Source organism: Cyphomyrmex costatus, unplaced genomic scaffold (assembly GCF_001594065.2).
Source record: "Cyphomyrmex costatus isolate MS0001 unplaced genomic scaffold, Ccosl1.0 scaffold235, whole genome shotgun sequence".
Taxonomy (NCBI): domain Eukaryota; kingdom Metazoa; phylum Arthropoda; class Insecta; order Hymenoptera; family Formicidae; genus Cyphomyrmex; species Cyphomyrmex costatus.
This window is the reverse complement of record NW_017276422.1, coordinates 220,220-243,853: the sequence shown is the minus strand read 5'-3', so window position 1 is coordinate 243,853 and position 23,634 is coordinate 220,220. Positions and strand designations below refer to the sequence as shown.

Sequence of the window (23,634 nt, the reverse complement as noted above, 5' to 3'; positions counted from 1 at the left end):
AATATGATAATATTGAAACCCTGAGTAAATTAATCGATAAATGTCATTAATTGGTAAATGTCACGAAATGATTGTTTATTATGTTTTTGACGTAATGGATCTTTTGCTGCATGAATCTGAAGTTTCTTTCAATTTTTCCACCGTCCGTGCTTTGCTAGATGATCTATCACTCTTTGTGTCCTTGCATCGACATTGGTTCGGTGTACCTGCACTTGATTTGGAGCTCGCCGAGCTTCGCGATGTACATTTGCAAACGGATGTTCTTTCTTCGCGAGTTTCTTTTCTGAAACCTTTACTCTGATCAGAAGCAACTGATGGCGGCTTCTGATTACCTATCGTTAATAAATTAGCAAATATGAGTTTCAATAACATGTAAGATTTACATTACTGTAATAAATCTCTGTTTTACTTTGTCATACATTTAAGAATATAATATATACTTACTTATACATGATGAACTAGATTTTTTAGAGGATCGTACAGTCTGTTCCACCACGATACTTTCATCATTCTCTGCTTTTCGCGAAGATAATTTGTTCATATCCTCGTTGGGTATGCTACATATTGAACTAGCGACTCTTTCTGACTTATCCTCTTGAACTGGCACGCTCTTGGAGTCCTTTAAGATCTCGGACGGACATTTCCATAATATAATTGTTCCATCAGCGCTTGCTGTTACTATATGCTTGCCGTCCGTACTGAACTTACACGCGGTGATTATCGCAGCGTGGGAAGTACCAGCGTGGGTAAAATCTGCGCTGTTATACTCCCAGATCTTGATGGTGCAGTCATTGGATCCAGTAACGAAGCATCGACCGTCTGAACTGATGTCTACACAATTCATCGTTCCAGCACTTGAGCCTTCGACCTCCCTCACTAGCGAACCGTCCAAAGTCTCCCAATAGGCGATCTTCCGATCCGTGCCACATGTCAAGATCTGAATACCGTCGGGCGTAAATTGTGCCATCATAAACATCGTGTTTCCTATGAGAATGTGTTTCCTGGTGCAGCTTCTGTTATGAAAAAATCCGGTAAAACTCACTCTTACATCAACTTAAGTAATACTTTTACAAGCGAAACTTACATTATGTCCCAAACAACGCACGTGCCATCCGTACTCGAACTTATCAGATCTACGTTGTTGCTTGAGATGTGCAAAGATGTTATTGGACCCCGATGTTCCTTCAGTATACTAATCAATCGCTTCACGTCAGTTTCTATGTTCCATATACGCACCTGGAAATCAGATAAGTTTCACATTAAATGGCAAAATTTTTTGATGCCTAATACATAATCGATACAAATACATGTTAATTTTTCCGCAGAAATAATGAACTGATTAAATTCGATTGTGTAATTGACAATGACATTTTGTAGAAAACGAAGTAAATCACCTGGCCGTCACAGCCGCCACTAATCAATGTAGTATCATCGCTCGTGATGGCAATCGTCGATACGGCTTTCGTATGAGCGTTATGAATAGAAAAAAATAAATTCCCGTTGTGTGTCGCGAACGCCCTTATTATACCGTCGTTCCAAGCTGAAACACATAAACAATAAAAATGTTTTCATCACGCGTGCACGTAATGTGCCCTATACCGCAACGCTTTTGCGTGCGGTAAATAGCCAATACCTCATGCCGTTGAGTTATTTCTCTAATCGACACAGGCACGCGTACGCACTCGCTTGGCTCGTGCGGTCGCGCCCGTCCCGCGCTATAAACAACTATCCCCCACTGTTACACAATGTACTATTATTTTAATTTAAATACGAGGCCTTTTTCCATGTCCTAGTTTCGAACTTCTTGCATAGTTTACCTTTTTTCTTTTTCTTTTCACATCGGAGAGAAAAAGACAAAAAAATGAACCGTGCTAGAAGTTCAGTCCTGGGATGTGGAAAAATTACAGTTACTCAATAGTGTGCATTACGGTACAAAAATTATAATAAATTACAACCGTTAAACCTTTGAGATATAAACGGGAAGCTTTCGATGAATGGACTTATTTTATATGGATTAAATCAATAATCTCAAATTATTGCATGGCTAATAACATTAGGAAGTTACAATCTTTGATTTATATAAAAAATACTTGAATTGTTAAAATTCTTCTTTAATTTAAATATAAACGACTACTACCAGAAAGTAGCATTTGATCATCACGTGCGAATTGTAAACTGGAGCAAATGAAATTCGCCACAGTGATACGAACTTTCTCCTTCTGTTTTTCCAGTAGCCACAATCTGACATCATTCTTGCTGCCTGTTGCGAATTCTTCCGAATGATTGCTGTGACATTAAAGTGACGTTAATCGATTTTCCAGCAACCAGCAAGCACAGTTGCAAAATTCCCTTACCGTGGAAACGCGATGCTGTATATGCAGCTAGTATGACACGTGACCAGCAGACGCATGTGAAAATTTGACAGCGTTATCTGATAGATCTCGCACCAGGATGTCCCAACCAGCACAAATTCGTTTAAATACAGTACCATGGATGTTATGGCGCTACACACGTTTTCTTTTTGATGCTGATTAATAAAAAAAGGACGATCATTACGATTTCAGTCATAAATTTTTTGCAAGTCGATCATTTGTATATTGCCAGCTTTCGTCATTAATTTTTGTTTTTGTAATTCAACATTTTGCAATATTTTTATATATCTTTTCCTTCCTTCGCCTTTGTCGATCGCAAGGTCGATCGTTTTTTGCTTCTTTCTTTTATAATGTATCTGCCGTGAAGTGACTTGAACGACTTACAGTGAGTATCTGCGGTGTATTGGGAAACTTCGACTGCTGCTTGTGCGTTCGGCTCTCTTTTATGTTTATTATTTGGATCAACTCGATGGTGCCATTACCAGTACCGACTACCAGTTTCCTATCCTTCAGAAGCAGCAAGCTCCTCACTCCACCCGCGTACAGGTCACCCTCGCCCGTCTTCATCTTCCTCGGATCGCGCGTTATCTTCGAGTAGCAGCCGATCATCACCGGCAAGCACACCGGTTCTCCACATTGCAGATCGTCACGTAAATTCAATCTGAGAAAGAAGAAACGATTGAACAGGAATGAGCAGCGAACAAAGATAAAGCACAATGCAATGATACAGCAATTAAAAGAGAAATATTAATTGAAAAGCTGATACTAATATTTTCATAGACGTCTCTTTGTGACCTTGCTTTAATGATATCACCGGAAGAAGTGCCGCAGTAGACAATCTCGTCCTTTTCGTCTACGGCGATGCAGTTGATGAGACGCTTCAGCTTGCCCACTTCCACGTCGAGATTGTGCACTCGACGCTTCCCCGCCTCAATCCACCAGATCTTCAGCGTCCTGTCACCCGCGGTAACGAAACACTCGCCATGTAGATGCGTTCTGGTAAGATTATATGCGTTACCACTCGTATCATTGCTGGCGAACGAACCTGCGAAGGATTGTTTTTTAGTATTTGATGTACATTTGTGAGTTGAATTTGTGCCCCACAAATTGTTTGCAAAAGGATTTCTTTCCCGGAGGAACTTCCGGAGAAACATTCTGTATTTCTTCAGTCAATATATATATATATATACCATATTTGCGCGCGTTCTTCTCGCAGATTTGTGCGGATATTGATAAAAAGATTAAGAAAAAGGTACCGCAAATTAGAGAATTTTTCTCGACGTCCCAGATAATTACGTTGCCGTCGTCTCTACCACCGAGACTCACAAGAAAATCGCTGTTGCAAGTAAAGCATAGGTCCACGATACCGACCTTGTGTGTCTCGTAACTGCCTTTCATCGTGCCTTCCTTGTAATTCCATACAATCACCATGGCCTGTGACATGAAGATGTAATCGGTGAAATCAAATATAATTGAATTGCATATGAGAATATTAAGAACGTATACGCACCTTGAAACCGAGATGATTGTTCTGTCCGGAAGCGACGTATTCACCGCACGGAGAGACGCACAATGTCGAAACATTATTTGTGTGACCGCTGAGAAATCGTTGCTCGCCAGTTTCGATATTTCTTACGACGACCTTGTAGCCCATCGGATAGAGGAGGTGCTTTTCATCCGGATGTAATTGCAGAGAGTTCTTTGTAATGCCTTAAAAAAAAAATTGAAGGACATTGGAAATATAAAATTCAATGGAAGAAAATGTAAAATTATTAATCATGGAAGAAGTGGCATACGCAGTATAATTAATTAATTTCATCTAGAAATATGTGCAAATATAAAAGCATATACGTTATATAAAATCTCGATTTATCATTGTTCTTTTCAGAAATTCAAATATTGTAAATTTTACATTCCTCGGTTTTATATTACACTCGACTGATGTTACTTAATTAGATTTTATTGATTTTATATATTTCTCATTTTTTAAATTCATTTTGTGAATTAAATTTATTTAATCACTTATTTAAATAAATCCGTTTCGAATTTTATAGAAATTGAATCCTCGTTATTTGTGAAATAAAATAATAAACTATAAGACAGAATACCGCGCTTTCTGTACAAACCATCAAATGTAATTATTCCAATTGTTTCGAGATCTTGAGGCTCCATATCGCTTCGTTTATCAACTTTATGATAAATATATTATCAGGAATATACTAGGCTGTGAAAAGTGTAAAGTGTTGCGGAAACGACGTATATAAACGGCGTTACCTTGGTGATAAATTGATTGTTTATGCACCCGGTGCACTTCGTTAACTCATTTGAGTTTTACTCTGTAAAATTACTTTTATCTTTTCAAAAAAGTACAAAAAGATGTCAAAAAATGTCAAGTATATATACACATCATTAAAGTAGCAAAAAACAATGTTTTTTATCAAAATACATTACAAAATTTAAAAACAGTATAACTGAATATAACTTAGAAACGTTAAAAGTATTTTTTGCGATATAAAAATAAATTTTAAAACGTTAATAATAAATAATTAAAGATAAATATTCATAATTTGCAATTCTCAAGGTTTCGTGATATCCGTTAAATACTTTTATATGTATAAATTATGTATATATTTATGTTTACAACGTATACTTTTTGCAGAGTTATATTTTCGATCGTCGATATTACAGTTTTCGTGTATATCAATTTAGTTTTGTAGTTTCTATTCCGACCGTAATATTAGAGGGAGCGCATAAATTTTCAAATATACGTAATATGTATGATGTATGTATACATCCGTGATATATCATTTAACAATTAACATAGTTCTTAATTAATCTCGAATTACATAATTTGATTTAAATTAAGTAACGAGATAATTACGATAAAAATAAGCTCCATTTATCTCGATAAAATTTAACAATAGTGAGAGAAGGTACATCTTTTACTTTCAAATACAACAAGTTTAAAAAACATTAAATTATGAAAAATATAATGTAGAATGTCAAATAATAAATGAAATAAATGTAAAAAAAAAATTAAATAATTATAAGAAATATATAATTTTCGTGAATTATATGCACGTATTATATTTGTGTAATTAATTATTTATACAATATTATTATCTGTAATTTTTGTAATCTCATATATAGGTAATATAAAATTTTAAAAAATAACTTTTAAATATTATAAATCTTATAGAGATTACAAAAGCGTAATTTTTTAATTATCAATCATGCTGGCGAACTTCGCGGATCGTCAACATTATCTTGGTCGCAAATTGTTGCCGTTGCATTGAAAAATATATCGGATTCAGTGGCCTTGTGACCTTACTCAAAAGAGATAATTAGCGTCGATATCGCGATCAATATCGGACGTTTTGCCTGTATAGAAAAAAATAGAGTTACATGAATCAGAATTTACATGCAAAACCCGAGAATCACGATATGTCAGCACGTTTGCCATGAGATAATACGTGAATAGAATTCGTCAGGTTTATAGGTTCGCGATTTTTATACGGAAGACGAGTGGTCTCTTATACGTCAAAGGCAAAATCATTCCTGTGAAGGTCTCCAGATCCGTACTTTCTAAAACTTTTAGAGTGAAATCTTACTCTTAAAGATTGAAAATTGAATCATTCTTTTCCTGCATAATGTGCGACTGGCTCTCTCAATTCTCTCTTTAGAATGAGACTCCACTCCTAAGAATTTAGAGTGCAAAGAAAGCATCTTCCTGTCATTTTCCAAATCGTACGAAAATTTGAATAAATTCACGGAAAATGATCGTCGATTATACGCCCAAGTTAGAAAACCGCGATCCACGATTCGCTCCCTTCGAAAGCAGCATATAACAGTATAACGTTTCCTTATGGAAAATATAAAATGATGAAATCGGCGCATATCTCCTCCATTGTTAGCCAATACACGTTATCGTCGCGTGTTGACGTAATAAGGTTCAACGGCTGCATGGAAAAAACAGTTCGGGAAAGACTATAGTACACCTACTAGTACACCTCAAAAACGTCGTGCACACGGTCGATTCACGGCCGAGATCGGGCTTATCGCCTCCTCGCCGCTCGTACCCTGCGTTTCTCTTACGTTCCCCACCCTGAATAATGTGCGACGAGTAGCAAATGTAGATATAAAAGCGAACTTAGGAGGGTGCCGGATTCAGTCGCTCGCGACACATGTGTACGGTTTGGCGGTGATAACTTTGTTATTTTAGAGCTCTTTGTGGCCTTTGAAAGAGGAAGGGCGACTTTCGAGTAAGGAGGACAAAGAAAAGCAAAAAAAAGCTTCCCTTATTGTCGCTTCATCCCTCGGACTTCAACGATTAGCGATTAGGAAAGAGGAGACTCTTTTTGGCGTTGTATTCCTCAAGGATAATTAATCTTTCAAGGATGATCTCCGCGATGAAAATGTGCTGTAAGTACGATCTCGCGTCATAATCTAGCGCGCGAGTCTCTTACCTTATGCAGTGGAAAGAAGTCTGTAACAGCTATCAAGTGTTGAATGAAATAATTTCAATAAAATGTGCGATCGATATGATTAAAAATAATTTTATTTGTCTAAATATTTAGTAAATATTAGCAAACATAATAGTATATAACCAACTGTTTTAATAATACTTATACTATAAGATGTTTACAGAAAAAAATTACTTTATTTATTTCATTTATTTGGTAGATATTACCAGACTCTTTTTTCAGTATGTCCGCCTCCGTGTACTTGCCTTCTGGTTGTGTGTTCGATCGATCTTCTTATTCATCGGATTCTGAGCGATTTGCAAATTAACGATTTCATCTTTGCGGTTGCGCGCGCAAATGATTTATTTTATCGATATCAGAAGTTGTCGAGTACCAAAGTCGATATAGCAGAGAAAAATATTCAAAAAAGCCGATAATATCGTTGAATGTTGTAAGTTATTTTGTAATCTCTCGAGCGGATAACACAGCTATGAAGTTATCGCGATGATCTGAAAACCGCGGTATGAAAAATCCAGTTGAAATACTTACATCCTGTTTTATATATGATCCCTAATAGTACATTATTGACAAATGTAAGCCCAGTATTGGCTCAGTATACTTTCAATGTTTAACCAATGTATCGCCAACAAATTACCATTAGGGACGTGTACATGAAAAGAACGAGTTTTGCTGAGGTATCTAAAAATTTAGATAGATACATATCTGAAAATAATTTTGTTGAATCGTCAAAAATTTATCAACGCTCAAATTAATGATAATACAGGCAGCTTTATGTATCCGAAATAATTTATTTTTAAGATCCAAACAAAATTATTTCAAATCTATATCTAGCTAAATTTTTAGATACTTCAATAAAATTAATTGTTTTTCCGCGTGTATAATATATCATTATTTTATCCTTGTTATTCACCGAATATAAAGGATAAAATGATATATCATGCTCATCATGCGTGAAACGGAATACATTGATTGCCGAATACAAATTGATTCGTCGTTGACGATCTATAAATGGATGCCAGCTGTTCACTAATCCGATTTTTAAAAAATAAACATTTATAAATTTTGCTAAGATAAAATAATTAATAAAATAAGTACAACATATAGAGTAACATGCTGATATAAAAGTAGGCAAAATTATGTATGTATAACTTATACGGTATCAATATGATGACATGCCAAATATAATTGCGCGCACGATTTCCTCAAAATTCTATCTTCGGGAAATATGGTTGCAATTTGTAAACACAGAGTGTTGTGTTGCATCTTTTCATTTATTTCATAAAAGTAAACAATACTATAATAATGTTTATTTTATTTTATTATAAAAGTAAATAATAATAATTTTAATGTATAAAATTAACCCTTTTCGAATCAGATATGGAAGCTCTTATCACTATGACGAACCATATATGGAGCTCATATATACCTCATGCTATACTTTATCAAAAGTTCATAAGTTATATGTATATTAATTTATATAATTCGACTAACAACGTCTCACTCCAGTTACACGAAACGGTAATTTGCACACAGTACTTCTTAAGAAGTTATAAAAGTTTACATCCTACCGGGGTATATGTCACACTCCATCTAGTTCACTGAAGGTTAATAGTTTTATAGAAGCGTAAAGAAAATTGAGGGAGAGAACTGCAAAATATGTTTGTCATCACCTGTCAAAAAGGCAACATCATCACAAAAGGATCATCGATTATTAGAAATCTCAATTTGCTATAAAATCAGTCGTGATCCGTAAGCTTTCACGTTCGCCTGACCACAAGAAATGCCTTGACATTAATTGTGGAACCCGTTTGTTTGCCCAGATCACTTCCTGACATTCACGCGCGGCAGAACGCGGGGGGTACTACGGCTAATAATTAATCATTCCCTTTATAGCTGAAACGGAAACGTGGCAAAGAATCGGATGCACAAAAAGCTACCGGGAAAGGCGAAAAGAAATCCGAGAAGTTCTAATTCATTGTCTCTATTTGTCGACTGTCGGTCGCGTCCGAGATTTTTCTTTCTCTTCTCACCTTTCTCTCTCTCGCGAACCTTGACAGGCGCGGCCGCATAACGAACGGCTTCCGCGGAAATCAACGACTGTATCACATCCCTCTGCGGAGATCGCATTTTCTTTCACATTCCTCGCAAACGGAAGGAATGCGAGGCACGAATGTTCATTCCTGTTCATGTGACATCCATGAATCATGCGTTCGTTACGAGACTTCGACGAAGCGTGCGATTACAGATCTTTCGCGAGTAGTTGTATGCTGAATAAAAAAGTCTTCTCATTTTTTTTCTCAATAAATGGCTTTTATCAAGCGTAACGTGATTATATACTCAATGAGAACGGTGTAATGAGGTTATCTGAAAAGTGACAGAAAATTGTAAAAGAAACATTCAGTATCTTACTTAATGAAGCTTTGATTTTAAATGTAAAATTTGACTTTGTTTAAAAGATAAAAAGATTTGAATTCAATATTGATGAAAAGTACAGCTCGTAAAAGATATATTTTACGGATAGAGTTTCTGATGTTCCTGCTGTATCTTAAAATATATTTTAAGATTCAATTTAATATAGGTAATATTTGAAATATTTGTACATTCAAGAACTTTGCACACATGACAAATTATAAGATTATAATGAAGTTTTTGTCAATTTATATTCTCGAAAATGATTTAAATGTGGAAAATGCTATATTTTAATTGCAATTTAATTTATGGAATTTTTAACCGCACACACGAATTTAATATATGTTATCTAAATACTCATTGTTGTTTCACATTGCGGACCACGTAATTGTTTTTCAAACCATGTACTTTTTTGCGCGTTTTTCCGTTCTTCACTGAACAATGAGTCATAATATACAATTTTCCATAAAACTTTTGTTTTTATTATAAATATATTATCCAAAATGTTTCTTTACCTTGCACAAGAAAACAGCAATTTAATAACTGTAAATAAATCAAATATTAAATGATTTTTAGCAAACTCTTGCGGAGATTCGATACTTTTCACTGTCAAATACCTCCAAAGGGGAAAAACTTATGCCATTAATCATCCAAGAAACACACATAAAAGTCAACAAAAAATCAAAACAACTTTATTTTAAATATCAATAAATAGTCAAATTTTGTAATAAAAAATCACATTATTTTGACTTTTATGACGTTAAATTAAAATCATTTTAACTTTAGTTTGATTCGATCTTTTGGATATCTGCAAACATTGACGATGTTTCGCGCTCGTGGTTCTTGGTTTTAGCATACGAAGTAAACTGGATAATTCCTGCGTTGCGCGTGTGGTCTATAGTTGCTTGTCACGTTAATTTTCAGACATTTAATTACCGTCATTTGTTCGAGAATAACGAAGGATCACGGGGCTGATTACGGTAATTAAATCGCGAGCGCGTGTCTCTGTTCGCTTCGTCTCGGCATCGCAACACGGCAGCGGAAACGAATGTCTCGTTATCATCATTTCGACAAATCAATGTCGAAACAGTTAATAAATTATTGTAGTAAGAAAGTGTGAGAGAGAGAGAGAGAGGCAACAATATTATCGGTAAAGTCTTTGTTAGACTCTTCGAGCACTTTCCGCATATCGCATAGATAAGATAGCGCCCGGCAGCAAGCGATCGGCATTCTTCATAAGCAATGTCAAACAAAAAGCTATTTTTCACACGGCGTGGTCGATTACGATAAAGTAACAACCTTTTTGCATGCTACGTTGTCCACGGAATTAAAATTTCAGCTTAGTTAATGACAATAGATTGATACTAAAAGATCGCGCCTTTGTCCATTGCAAGACTGTCATTCATGCTTCAAATCGAAGGTTTCGATCGCAAAAACAATTTGGAAAAAAAAAAACGGGGAAATTCGCGGACTATTCGATTTTATTGCGTTTCATCATCGCTATTAGTCATTTTATTTACTGCAAAGACAGTCTGAATGGCTCGATAAGAACATTTTTATAGAGAATCCTGCTGAATCAACTTTTTAATTGTTACTTAATAATGACTACATAAATATATAAAAAGACCGATAAACTCGATTCGCACTCAATTGATCGCACTTTTCTTCGAAGACCTTATCGAATCACAGTTTTCAATTCCTCCAGATCTTGCTATATACATTTCCAGATAGCAAGCCAAATTGTCATTTTAACGTGAAAATGATGTTAAAAATGTTATTTTTTGTCATTTTAAAATGATGATAAATATAACGTCAGCTTGCTACTTGGGTTGTAACGCACAATAAATAAATTTGAAGACATATTATCCGTTGAAATTTATTTAATTATTTGAAACTATTACAGATATACAACAATAATGTTATTCTTTAAAAAAATAGTCAAATAAAAAAACCTAATTTTTTTAAATTACTTATTAAAACGCCCTTGAATTAAATTTTTAAAAAATTTGGTGTCCATTAAAATCAGTTCTGAAGGGCGATGTTAAAGTTATAAATACTTTAATGAGACCGCGCAGTAGCTGGTGACGGCGAGATTCGATCCGACGTAGTGCCGGCAACAATATCACAAACTATTGTTATTATTTTATTACTAGTATTACTTTCCTATCTCCGGATAATAATCCGATGAGCCTACCGTTGACAGACGATAATATTGCGGACTCTGTTGTATTATCTTCGCGCAATTTCCGGGAAATTTTCGAAAATAACCAGAACACCTATTATAATTCAAGGAATGGATTCCGACTTGAATGGGAATTATTCAATTATTTCTTAGATTTCTATAGTGTTCTTTTTTTAAGGGAAAACGGAATAATTTCGTTCGAAATTTATTCATGTTCCATGATATTAGGAATCTTGCGGATCGATGCGATTTTTTTCTTATAAATTTACTCCCGAGATCGATCGTTGGATCAGCTGATGCATTTATCCTGCTTACTTGGGCATATATACATGATCTCTCGCGTGTGCGTGGTGCAGTACGTTTGCATAAACTTCACGCAATACACAGGAATCATGCGGCGCAAGCATGTGCCGCGAAATACGATCGCTCTCGCCGATCGTTCCGGCGCTTTTGTAAATTAAGAGAGATTGCGTGACAGCGATGTGAAGTACATAAAGCATTATTCCTGATGACGCTCGTCCGTCCGATGTATTCTACCATCGGGAAATCCGCGGCTTCGATTTCGCGACGGCAACGTGACGAATGAAGTTCGAATGTGATTCCCAAGAAACGCGCAAAAGTCAACAAAAAAGTCGCACTAAGTTTACTATTAGCTTGCGACTAAATTAAAACCAGTTAATGTATTTGTTTGTATATGTATCTCTAATCTCTATAAAATATAATCGTTATAATTACAATAAAGTATTTTTTTATACGACATATAATATGCACGACAATTTCCATTATTATAATATCCATTTTTTTATTTGATATATTAATATGCAGACAAATATACATATATTGAATCCGTTCGAGTCACGTAGAGCCACCTTCTCGTCCGCTCGCCTCAATTATTCGCGACTACGATCGCACGAGAGAATTATGTCACAATTTTGAGAGAAACCACACGCGAAGGAGGGTATCGCTTTATCCCTAGTAGCAATTTATTAATGATACATTAATTAAATGTTGGTGGGACGTTGGATCAATAATGTATCAATAAATTGTGCTATTAAAAATTGTTTGTTTAACGCAATCTTACGTGAAGATAGAAGATATTTTGCACGCTTAATTCGATCTCAGCCTCCGCGTCAACGTCTATAGCTTCCATCGAAACCCTCAATTTTATTCTACTACAGTGCAAATTAAATTTAGAATATTATTTCCGTAAGAAGTAGAGACTTTATGAAACGGGAGTGAAATAAGTGCAATCAAACACATTTAAACCGACTTAAATTCGATTCTATGCCGCATTAAGTGCTTCCGTAGAAATTAGACTACTATTTACGCGACGTATCTTATAGTATAAATATTATAAATTAAGTAATCGGAACAATTGAATTGTAAGCGCGCAACGCATTTATCATATCTTTATGGAGCGCGTTTTATCGTGGAGTTCCATATCGACGCTTGATTAATAAATAAACAAAAGATAAACGCAGAGAAAACAAAGTAGTTCGGAATTAGAATTAAGTATCATCTTGGCGTGCAAAATAGATCGTATAACGATTAATGCGAGAGAAACGAGTCGCACGTTCGTGAAGAGCCAACAAAATTTTCTACCCGTTTTTCTACCTGTCGATATAACAGTAATAACAGTAAAACGTTTCTAACATTATGAATTAACAGGAAGTTTTTGCAATATCGTTTATTCGCCAGATACGGTGAACACTAAAGTTACATTATCCTTTTCTTAATTAGTTGTGAAAAAAAGATAACGTGACCTTAGCATTCACCATATTTAAAACGATATTGCAAAATTTCCTTAATAATTCCGATAATTCGATGCTTTATCGTTAAAAAAATTCCCGCAATTCAATTTATAACAACAAAGACTGATAACATAATACATTATATGTCATATTTATTTTCAAAATCAAATGATACATGTATATATACCAGTGTTTTTAAAAAGTTATATCTTTGGTGAATATGAATCTATTTGATTCAACTAGGATCTGTTTGAAAAGAAATTGCTTATTATACATTAATAATGCGTAAACAAGTGTAATTTTTAATAATGTGAAAAATAACTATTGATGAAGAAATTTTATTGATTAATACTTATGTAGATGCAAGAAGAACTTTTGAATTTTTCTACATAGATTTTATCAGTCTTGTGTCAATGAATTAATTTTACCAATGAATTATCTTAACAACAAGACCTAGTCTTGTTACTAATTTTAATGATAAATCATTAACGATAGAGAGAGAGAGTGTTAATTAATAATATATTATAAACTCACTTATTTTTACATAATATTTCATGTCTAATTGTGTTTATTTTTTAAATAATTTTTCTTTTCAATCCACATAAGAAGCAATTTTATCACAAATCAGTAATATTTTATTTCTTCAATCTATTTTCTTTTTTTAATTTACCATTTTAATCCATCAATTTTTTACTTCATTTTTGTATTCAGTGATCTTCTTTAAAAATAAATATGTATGCTATTTCTTAAAGAAAGACCTTAAGGGTGAAAATAAAAAAAATTCCAAAATAAAAGTCATCTCCACATGTATTTAGAAACCCGAGTCGCAATGCGATGACTAAGTAATAGCGACTGATTTAGATCGCAGTTATATCGGGACGACAAAATATAATTTCGTAAGTCCGATGATGTTGCGTTTCACCATTTCTCTCATTAAAAGTAGCAGGTAATCCCGCGGATTTGCGCGTCTCGAGCGATTCGTACGATCCCTGAAATCCTACAAAATCTTTGTGACATCGCGTTGTAAATCAACATTATTGTGCGTATGTCGTAAGTTTATTTTCCGCCAGTTCATACCAGAGAGGCAGCCCGGCGGAGAGATATCGCGCAGATATGTCAGATATTTCGATAATAATCTACTTGAGTTTCTATTCGTTCGCGCTCAAGAGGGAAGGAAAAAACGAAGAATTCTCTATAAATCTACCAATGATATCGTTGCATTGCGAATTTAATAATTGTCGCTTATCTATCTGTGCTCATTCAATGGTCTCGGGTAATTAAAGTTAGTAAAAATTAAATCAATTATTACTTTTTTTCCTTCCCTCTTGAGCGCGAACGAATAGAAACGCAAGTAGATTATTATCGAAGTATCTGACATATCTGCGCGATATCTCTCCGGGCTGCCTCTCTGGTATGAATTGGCGGAAAATAAACTTACGACAATTATTACGTGAAATCGATGATCATCAACTTATCTTGTTGACATACAATAGTAGTTAAGTGCATCGATATCAAGAGTTAAGTGCATCTCTCGTAAGTCTTATATAATAGTAATTATTCAAGGAACATATCAAGAGAAACGAATTTATTTTAACGTCATAAAAGTTAAAATGGTGATTTTTTAATCAGATTAATTTTCGTCGGTTGACGTTCGTATCATATATATATGATGACTTTCTGTTACAAAATTTGACTGTTTATTGGCGTTAAGAATAAAAATAAAGTTATTTTGAGTTTATTGATTTTTTTGTGTGCATTCCTTAGGAAGTTTAATATAATAGTCCAGCCTTTAAGTTTAATAAGGCCTTCCACCATTCTGCCATATTTATCGGACTCGCTCGATCGAGTTTCTCCCCTTTCACGCACGTGCGTGAGTGAACGTGGTGAGACTAATAAAAAAGAAACAACGGGATATCGGTGAAAAAAGGGGGGAGAAGAGGAAGTGTTACGATTCGAAGTACGCACGTATCTACGAAAACGATAGAGCGATGACCAGATTGCGCTACAATTGCGTCAATCGAGAGCGTGCATTGTGTGCACGGCACAAAGTCAATTATATAATGTTTAATATCGATAATCGGCGAATACGCATTTAACAATAGTCTCCAAAATAAACAAAGTATCGCTATCTCAATCATGTCGCAATGATCTCCCGATTACAAATCGAATGAGTGCACGAGCGCACCTTTCCTTTTTTTCTCTTTTTTCCTTTCTTTTCCGTCTTCGGGTGAAGGCAAACTTCCCCGACTTCAGGAATTTTTCCTGTTCCCGATTGCCACCTCGAGAGGCTACTGGGTCACCGTCTTCCGCGAAAATAAATCTCCCACTGCTCCGCGTAATAACTAACTAACTATCGATCAAGTCGACGATTTTCGCAAGACACGCGTCAAGATTTTCTGTGACGATTTTCGCAAGACACGGTGTATTTCCGCCGACCGCTTTTTCCAAGGCGAGAGACATTCGCGCGGTTTTCCCCGTGCGTTCGCGGTTCTACCACGAGGAAAGTTCAGGAGATTCGGTCAGTAGGAGTAATCAGATAACGAACGGAATGTAGCGCCAATCACGAATACTTGGAATTTTCATTTATTTGATAATCATAAGCGAATAGCTTTTCCGAGTTCCCCTCATTACCCCTCGCTTATTTTCGCATTGGACGGTCTTGCGGTTTTTATACGATAAAAGTGTTTCCGATCACAAATTGCAAATCTATTATCGCATAAGGATTACTTCGCTTACAGCAAGAGATTATCAATAATAACATAATTAGAAGCATGGATTCGCAGATATGATTGTCTGATTAAATATTACACGGCGATGTGGAGATAAGCGCGTCGAAATAGATAAACGAAGGGAATATCCGAGAAGCAGCACGTGTGGAGAGGTGTATATATACTTACAAATAACGAAGCTTCGTTTCTAATCGATTTCAAACGGAGTTTCAACAAAAAGTATCAGTTAGGAGCTTTCTACAATAAGCCATTATTTAAGCTTTAAGGTACTCGTAGTGGACTTTTATTTTGAGGCTGTCTTAAGTTAATGTCTTAAAATGCTAATATGCGTATGATTGACTTATGATGGCATTTAAGACGGACTTAAATATAAGATCTTAAATATGATACGTCGATTTTTATATTCGAGAAGACTGTCTTAAGTCATGAGCCTTAAGATATCATAAATCAATCAGAGGGAATCTTTTATTAGCATTTTAAGACGTATGTACGTTACTTAAGATAGTCTTAAAATAAAAATGAATTATATGAACACCTGTCTATAAATATCGGCTCATGTTTTAAGCAACTGACTAGTTGAATATGATCAGAAGAATAATCGGCTATGATCGATCAATTTCTTATGGCTTGAGACTTAAAGCTTAAATAATGACTATTGCAGAAAGTCCATTAACGTTTTTAATAATAATGGCCTGACTTTTCGTGAGACGTTCATTGCAAACGACGTACGCAATTAGAAATACGGATAGCTGAGAATCCCGCGACCTCATTTTTACCTCGAAAAGAACGCGTTTTAGTACGTCGATCGTTCTCTATGTAAATAACGTGACTAACGGGAATCAGGTAGAATTTTTATCCGGGTGTCGTTGTGTATCCTGGAAGATGTGTCGTCGAAGGCGCCGACAAGGAAAGTTCGAAGCCGCGTACGAGGAAGAAATAACGATCAGCTGGACGAATGATGATGTCAAGCTGCCATCGCTATGATAGGCAAAGGTCAAGTGAAAAAAATATAGATTTCGATCACGAAATCGGAATTCCCAAACAGAACACAAGTCGTCATGATAAAATGATGTCAAAATAGTTATTATTAAAAATCATTTTTCAATTGGTAACGATTTATTTTAATGTCGTTTTGATGGTATCGTGACTTTTTTTGTGTTTGGGAATTCGCGCGGATTTTTTTTCATATCGGAATACAAATTGAGATTGAGATTGAGATTGAGTTTGACCAATCAAAGCAAAATTCACTAAACTTGATATTGATTCTTTTTTTTTTACATAATTGGTTGAATCCAATCTGATTCTCAATCTTTAATCTGATACTGTATGTATAAATATGCAGAGAACCAAAGTCAACCACAAAATAATAAAATCAACATGTAGTAATCATTTTAGAAAAATTAATTATAATGATATTCGATATACATATATGACAATTTGTAAGTAATTTTTAGTTAAATAATGACTTAAAAATCATTGTCAAGAATTCACTACCAAATTATCGTCAAAAATATATCGAATAATATCATTATGATCTTCTTTTTATTGTCTGCTACTATATCATCTTGATTTTATATTTTATCTAGAAAGAAACGTCGCTTTATTCCAATCCTCGTGAAATTCTCGAAGAGACGGAAGGTTGAAACGTTGACCGGAAAACGCTTCCGTCCCTCTTTGTTCCGACGCAATCGAGTTACAGCGTGCATTCACCGAGAACGCGAGACATGCCTCCTCAGCGAGATGTGTATGTCATTGCATTGTCGGGGCACGTGCGTGCGTATGTACGTGATCACACACGGACGGACAGCAGCGGAATAGAAAACGCGTGGCCGAAGGTTCATTCACCAAATCGAAAGAAATTACCGAGCGAAGGTTGAACGGACGATTGTTGTTTGTGAAGAAGTCCCGTCGTATTGTCAATATCAGAAAAATCACGCTTCTATCGTAATATACGCAAAATATTTTATTATTGTTGAATTTAAAAACGATAAAAAATAATAATAATAATAAATAATAATAAGACTCTGTAAGTATAAAATAAAAAAAAATAATTGAAAAGCTAAGAGTTCTTTTATGTAATAAAGAACGTTTAATTTAAAACAATTACAAACGTTTCGATAGCGATCGGGTCATTCTCAATGTTACAGTAAATACATGACTATAAAATAATTGGAAATCTACAATATTGCTTCATAATAGTATTCTCGTTTTCTTCCTATTATCATAATGTTGCAATAAATTAAAATAGTAAGGTTATTGAAAAATTCATAGCAGTAATGCAGTAATAATCTTATTAAATGATAATCTTTTGTAAGAATTCCTATTGTATAATGATAAATTGTTTATGTTAGTATACTTCTTTAAGTATGGGGTGAAACTAATTTAAATTTGATACAACATTTCAAAAACCTAATACGCACTCTAATGTTAACGCTCAATTTTATAAGGTGACAAAATTTTTTTAAAAAATCACAAGCTTTTATATCCAAAAATAATGTTTTTTTTTTATTAAAACCGAGGTATATTTTTCGGAATCTCGTTTTGCGAGTTGTCGTTATCACAAGGTTTTGCGAAAGTCACAAGCGATTAGTAGAATAGCGACAACAAAGAATATACAAAAGTCAAAATGACTTGATTTTGATTCTTAACAATAAACAGTTAAATTTTATATTAAAAAAAAATCATTTTAACTTTGGGGTTCCTTGATGAAATGATGTTTTGTAAAAATTGCGCGTGTTAAACGAGCAATTTATTTCTACAAAAACGAAAAAAACATATTGGTGATAACGGTAAAACAAACGACAACTAATCGGATAACAAAGTCAAGATAAGTGCATGGTAAGGCGATCTAAGTCCATTAAAGCGTAAATTCTCGTGGAAAATGCGTAAATAACTTCTGTATGCGCGAATAGATTAACTTATAATACCCTAAGATCTCTTCGACATGAGCTGGCGGGTTGCGTTTAGAATTATCATCCAAATACACCCAGATGTATTGTTTTATGACACCTGGATACATCCAAACCCTAAACGCGACCCTACGTTGCTTTCTGATTCTTTCTATAAACGATATTAAAATGAATAATATAGAAATTTTTCTTTTAAAAAAATTTAGTAATTTAACAGTTTTGTAAATAATATTTTTCATTATCTCTATACTCTTGCGCAACAAAAACGGTTTACGTTTAAAATGAGCAACGTAATTTTGTATGTGATTATAGCGTTTGCCTTGGTTATATGATAAAATTAGTCGGTTAAATTTTCGGAATGACGAAATCATCGTTCATTTCTACAAATGTAAAATAACTTTAATTTCAGTTTAATTTCCTATTTTATATCATTTTATAAGTGTTAAAGAAACTAGAAAAAGATAAAAAGTAAATTAAGCGAAGAAAATTAATTTTTCTACAATAGTAGAGATAGATATTAATGATGTAAATTCATGAAAATTGCAGGCGGGCGACTATCGCAACGATGGATATTTGCTTTCATGGGGTTTTTGGCGATCCTGAATGCCTATTCGATGAGAGTCTGCCTCTCGATCACTATTACGGAAATGGCGATCCCGGTGAAACACAATTATACAGACGAAACTTGCAATTATGATCATGAAAAAACCAATGAAACTGGAACAGAGGATAATTCGATGGATGGGAGATACAATTGGGATGAACGTACGCAGGTAAAAGATATTTTACACACTTAATATAATTATAATTAATGGTATCAAAATGTGCTATCATGTTTTACCCCTTTACTTTTAGGGTAAGATCATGACGATAGACGAAGTGTCGGCTGATTTTTGTGTCGTTTATTTCTCAATATATATATATGTATATATAATCGCTCACATGGGTATGACACAATTTTAATTGTTCCTCAAACAATTAAATATACTTACAACAATTAGTTACTTGACGCAGATACAACAGACACTTTATCTATAAGCACACAGTACATTTTATTCTTTAGAGGGAAAAACGTAGGTTTTTTTTTTAACAATTCTGTGCTGCATGAGTGTGTTCTTGCCCTGAATTATTTATTTCTCTTTTTTCCATTTTATATTTGTTCTTATGTTTTGCTCTTCTTTACTTCTTTTCATATCTTTTTCTTGCTCCAGGGCCTTATCCTCTCGTCCTTCTTCTGGGGCTACATTGTTACGCACATACCGGGTGGAATACTATCTGAGAGATTCGGCGGTAAATACACTCTCGGTCTTGGCATCTTTTCGACCGCGATATTCACCTTGCTGACTCCGCTGGTAGTCCAATGGGGCGAGGAGGTCGGTCTGATCGTGTTGCGGATTCTCATGGGTCTCGGCGAAGGTACGACCTTCCCGGCGTTGAATGCCATGCTGGCGCAGTGGACGCCGCCGGAGGAGAGATCGGTAATCGGTTCGCTGGTATTCGCTGGCGCCCAGCTCGGTACAGTGTTCGCCAACCTGATATCAGGCCTGATCCTGCACGAGTACAAGTGGCCTGTGGTCTTCTACGTGTTCGGCGCCATTGGCGTACTGTGGTTTGCAGTGTGGGTGCTAATTTGCTACAATAACCCGTACGAGCACCCGTACATCTCCGACCGCGAAGTCAAGTTTTTACATGAACGTATGAACGAGCACACTCATACGAAACCACCGACCGTACCCTGGCGGCACATGTTGCGCTCGGCGCCCCTCTGGGCCCTAATCGCCGCTCAAATCGGCCATGACTGGGGTTTCTTCACCTTGGTCACTGATCTGCCCAAGTACATGAGTAGCGTGCTTGGATACTCCATCAAGAGCAACGGTCTGGTCTCTGCGTTACCCTACCTCATCATGTGGTTCTGTAGCATAGGATCATCTTGGTTAGCCGATTGGATGATCACCAAGGGCGTCATGTCGCGTACCAACGTGCGAAAACTTGGCACCACAATTGCCTCCATAGGCCCGGGGGTCTTTATTATCGCCGCCTCCTACTCCTCGTGCGATCGAACGCTGGTGGTAGCCATGTTTACCATTGGCATGGCTCTAATGGGTACGTATATATACGCAACTTTCCATTCCTCGGATAATATTACTACAATTTGTAAGGTAAACGAATACATGAACCGAAATATTCCTTTACTTTTTTCACATACATTGTTAAACATTAAAGGAGCAATGATAACCCAATCCTATGAGTTAAATAATATTTATTAAATAATATAAATCAATCTATTTCTGCGATTTCAACGTGAATATATAAATTAAATTTGAATTAAATTTAATATACTTCTTGAGTTAAATTGTTTCCATCGTTTTAGTTAAATTAATGACATGCTAAATAAGAGCAATAACAATTAACCTGGAGAAATGATTAAAAACAACTTATTTCTTCTTGTCTAAAGGTACCTTCTACCCCGGAATGAAAGTCAACGGGTTAGACCTCACTCCCAATTACTCCGGCACCTTGATGGCGCTGGTGAATGGAGCAGGTGCCATCACAGGGATCATCACACCATACATCGTCGGAGAGCTGGCGCCCCAGCAAACTATGACCCAATGGCGAATCGTTTTCTGGATCGTCCTGGGTGTTTTCATCCTAACAAACGCGGTCTTCGTCGCATTTGCCAGCGGCGAAGTTCAGTATTGGAACGACCCCGATTTCATCATACGAGATCGGGAGGAAAGGTTGCAGAAAAAGAACAAAAAAGCGATATCGGCGGAAAAGTCATGAAAACATGACGCTTTTCCTCGTGGTGCCTTAGAGAGTGATTTTAACAAATGAAAAGTAAACCTGACTTGTTAATAATCTCGTGACATATCGTCCCTTCTCGACGATCTCTTAAGGTCCGCCCGTCGTTTTGTTACAACTTTCAACAAAGATCTCACATCTGCGTGAAGGAAAGATGCCCGAAAAATATGCGCATTAACACCTCTAGTCCATGATCCTTGGATAACAATTTGCGCATGGCATTAAGTCGCTTGGTGCCGAAATGCATCTCGAGTTCACGTCAACCCGTATCGCGAACGCTGAATGTGCCGGCGACGTTTACGCAAGCGAGTCTTTTCGTCGTGAAAGAGGAAACTGTAAATTAAAGCCGATAGATCAACACACAGCGATTGTACATATTACGTAGGGTTTAAGTAAATGTACAGTATAAATATAATTTAATTAAATAAAACACTGCACGCGCATCTTTATTTCTATTACTCGAATCTTTCCAGATAATCTCACAGAATTCGATTCAGTGAATCTTATTGTGAAAGAGCGATCGATTATATTGGCGAGCGTGTTTTTTGTCGAGTTATCCAGTCATATTTAGACGTGGCTATTTAGTATCCAACGGCTCAGAATACAAATGAGATGCTTTAAGGAGTGCATATCAACCTGTCAACTTTCTATCGGTATTTTTCGTTCGATATATGCGCTAAATACGATATGCAGCGTACATGATGTGCCGTTCATTCAAAGATATACTACAATTAAGTAAAATGTAATGTAAAACATTCTGCGTCATCGAATAAATAAATGAGCGGCGGTTTCGATCAGCGGCTTTATTCTCGAAAAATATTTAGAAAATCTATAATACATTGCTAAATATAGGAATTAAGTTAATAACATTTTGTTATTTTTTACTTCAATGTGTATCAAATTGTAAATTGATCCATTTCTGTGATTGATTTCAAAATAAACAACAGCCATGTTAATTTGGTAGATCATAAACTAAATTTGAGCTTTTAATACATTTTTTTTTATTCAAATTGACTTATAATTTTACATTGTAATTTTAACAATGTATATACCTATATACTATTTGTATACAAGATATATGTATACTATTTTCGAGAATAGGATCCTAGGACATCGATGGCACTCCATGAAAATTGCAGATTTTCTGCAGATTTTTTTACCCTAATCATGTGTTCAAAATCCACTTGACGCATATTATTTTACTATTTTAAACGCTATAATCTAAAAATACGCTAATTACGAAAGTGAACTTTCGCAATTGCATCCACCTCTTGTTGAAATCAAAAGCGTGCCTTATCGAAAAATGTGCCTTGGCGAAAACGTACCGCAAATTGAGGAATAATCGACGTGTTCACCAACGGCCATTTGAGGTCTTTCTCGCCTAACGTCATTCGCGAAATATGCGCGTCACTGATATCGTAGAAATATTTCATTTTTTACTTTCATACGCGTTTCTTACCGTGTTTATTTGGAAGGTTAACGAGTAAATGTATTATAAAAGTATTAACTGATACGTGACGCGGCTTATAAATCGCTAATTCAGTTTTTGTTATATCATGCTAACTTATTAATCGTCAATGATCCGGATCACATTTCACGAACCGCTCCACGAAGTTTAAAAATTATTCTCTGTTATCGCTCTTTCATTTACAATTTACATTATCGGTATCGATATTTCTCTGTAAAGGTTCAGAAAGCAGAAATTTAAACTTTACGATCCAAGAAATAAAATCGAAGATGTTTTATATATAAGAAGAGGAAAATTTTTTTTCGATGATATTCGAAATATAACAATAGATAATTACATGGTCCTCGTGATCAACATCAGATTTATATTATAGTTTAGCTAAATTTTATCTTTCATCGAGATTTTGTTGGATATAACACGCCAAGTATATTTAAATGTGTCAATTAAAAATCAATTAAATTGCTTCGATAAGAAATACAAATGCAGATATGCAAGTGCAAATAGGAGAGAGTATAAATTTTCGATAAG

At 35.2% G+C, this 23,634-nt stretch overlaps 2 protein-coding genes across 2 annotated transcripts; one reads left to right on the top strand and one right to left on the bottom strand.

Annotated features, from left to right (window-relative positions):
• Window positions 1–24: 24 nt before the first annotated feature.
• Window positions 25–4,544, bottom strand: LOC108774113 (cilia- and flagella-associated protein 52). The gene is made up of 11 exons (XM_018540130.1): window positions 4,499–4,544; window positions 3,883–4,082; window positions 3,629–3,806; window positions 3,168–3,417; window positions 2,757–3,033; window positions 2,355–2,527; window positions 2,138–2,286; window positions 1,395–1,540; window positions 1,085–1,236; window positions 445–1,013; window positions 25–332 (listed from the first exon to the last, which is right to left on the bottom strand). The coding sequence occupies exons 1-11, from the start codon at window positions 4,542–4,544 to the stop codon at window positions 79–81; spliced, it is 2,394 nt and encodes a 797-aa protein (XP_018395632.1). The 3' UTR covers window positions 25–78.
• A 2,122-nt stretch (window positions 4,545–6,666) lies between these two features.
• On the top strand, window positions 6,667–22,494 carry LOC108774135 (putative inorganic phosphate cotransporter). Its single transcript, XM_018540160.1, has 4 exons — window positions 6,667–6,794; window positions 19,383–19,609; window positions 20,048–20,939; window positions 21,292–22,494. The coding sequence occupies exons 1-4, from the start codon at window positions 6,770–6,772 to the stop codon at window positions 21,618–21,620; spliced, it is 1,473 nt and encodes a 490-aa protein (XP_018395662.1). The 5' UTR covers window positions 6,667–6,769; the 3' UTR covers window positions 21,621–22,494.
• Window positions 22,495–23,634: the final 1,140 nt, after the last annotated feature.

Bases quoted from the DNA above. Each gene is read 5' to 3' on its own strand.
- LOC108774113 (XM_018540130.1), bottom strand. From the start codon at position 4,544: ATGGAGCCTCAAGATCTCGAAACAATTGGAATAATTACATTTGATG. The intron at 3,418-3,628 runs GTACCTTTTTCT...AATCCTTCGCAG, and splicing joins GAAAAATTCTCTAATTTGCG to GTTCGTTCGCCAGCAATGAT. The intron at 333-444 runs GTAAGTATATAT...TATTAACGATAG, and splicing joins ATCTAGTTCATCATGTATAA to GTAATCAGAAGCCGCCATCA.
- LOC108774135 (XM_018540160.1), top strand. From the start codon at position 6,770: ATGATCTCCGCGATGAAAATGTGCT. The intron at 6,795-19,382 runs GTAAGTACGATC...TGAAAATTGCAG, and splicing joins CTCCGCGATGAAAATGTGCT to GCGGGCGACTATCGCAACGA. The intron at 20,940-21,291 runs GTACGTATATAT...TCTTGTCTAAAG, and splicing joins CATTGGCATGGCTCTAATGG to GTACCTTCTACCCCGGAATG.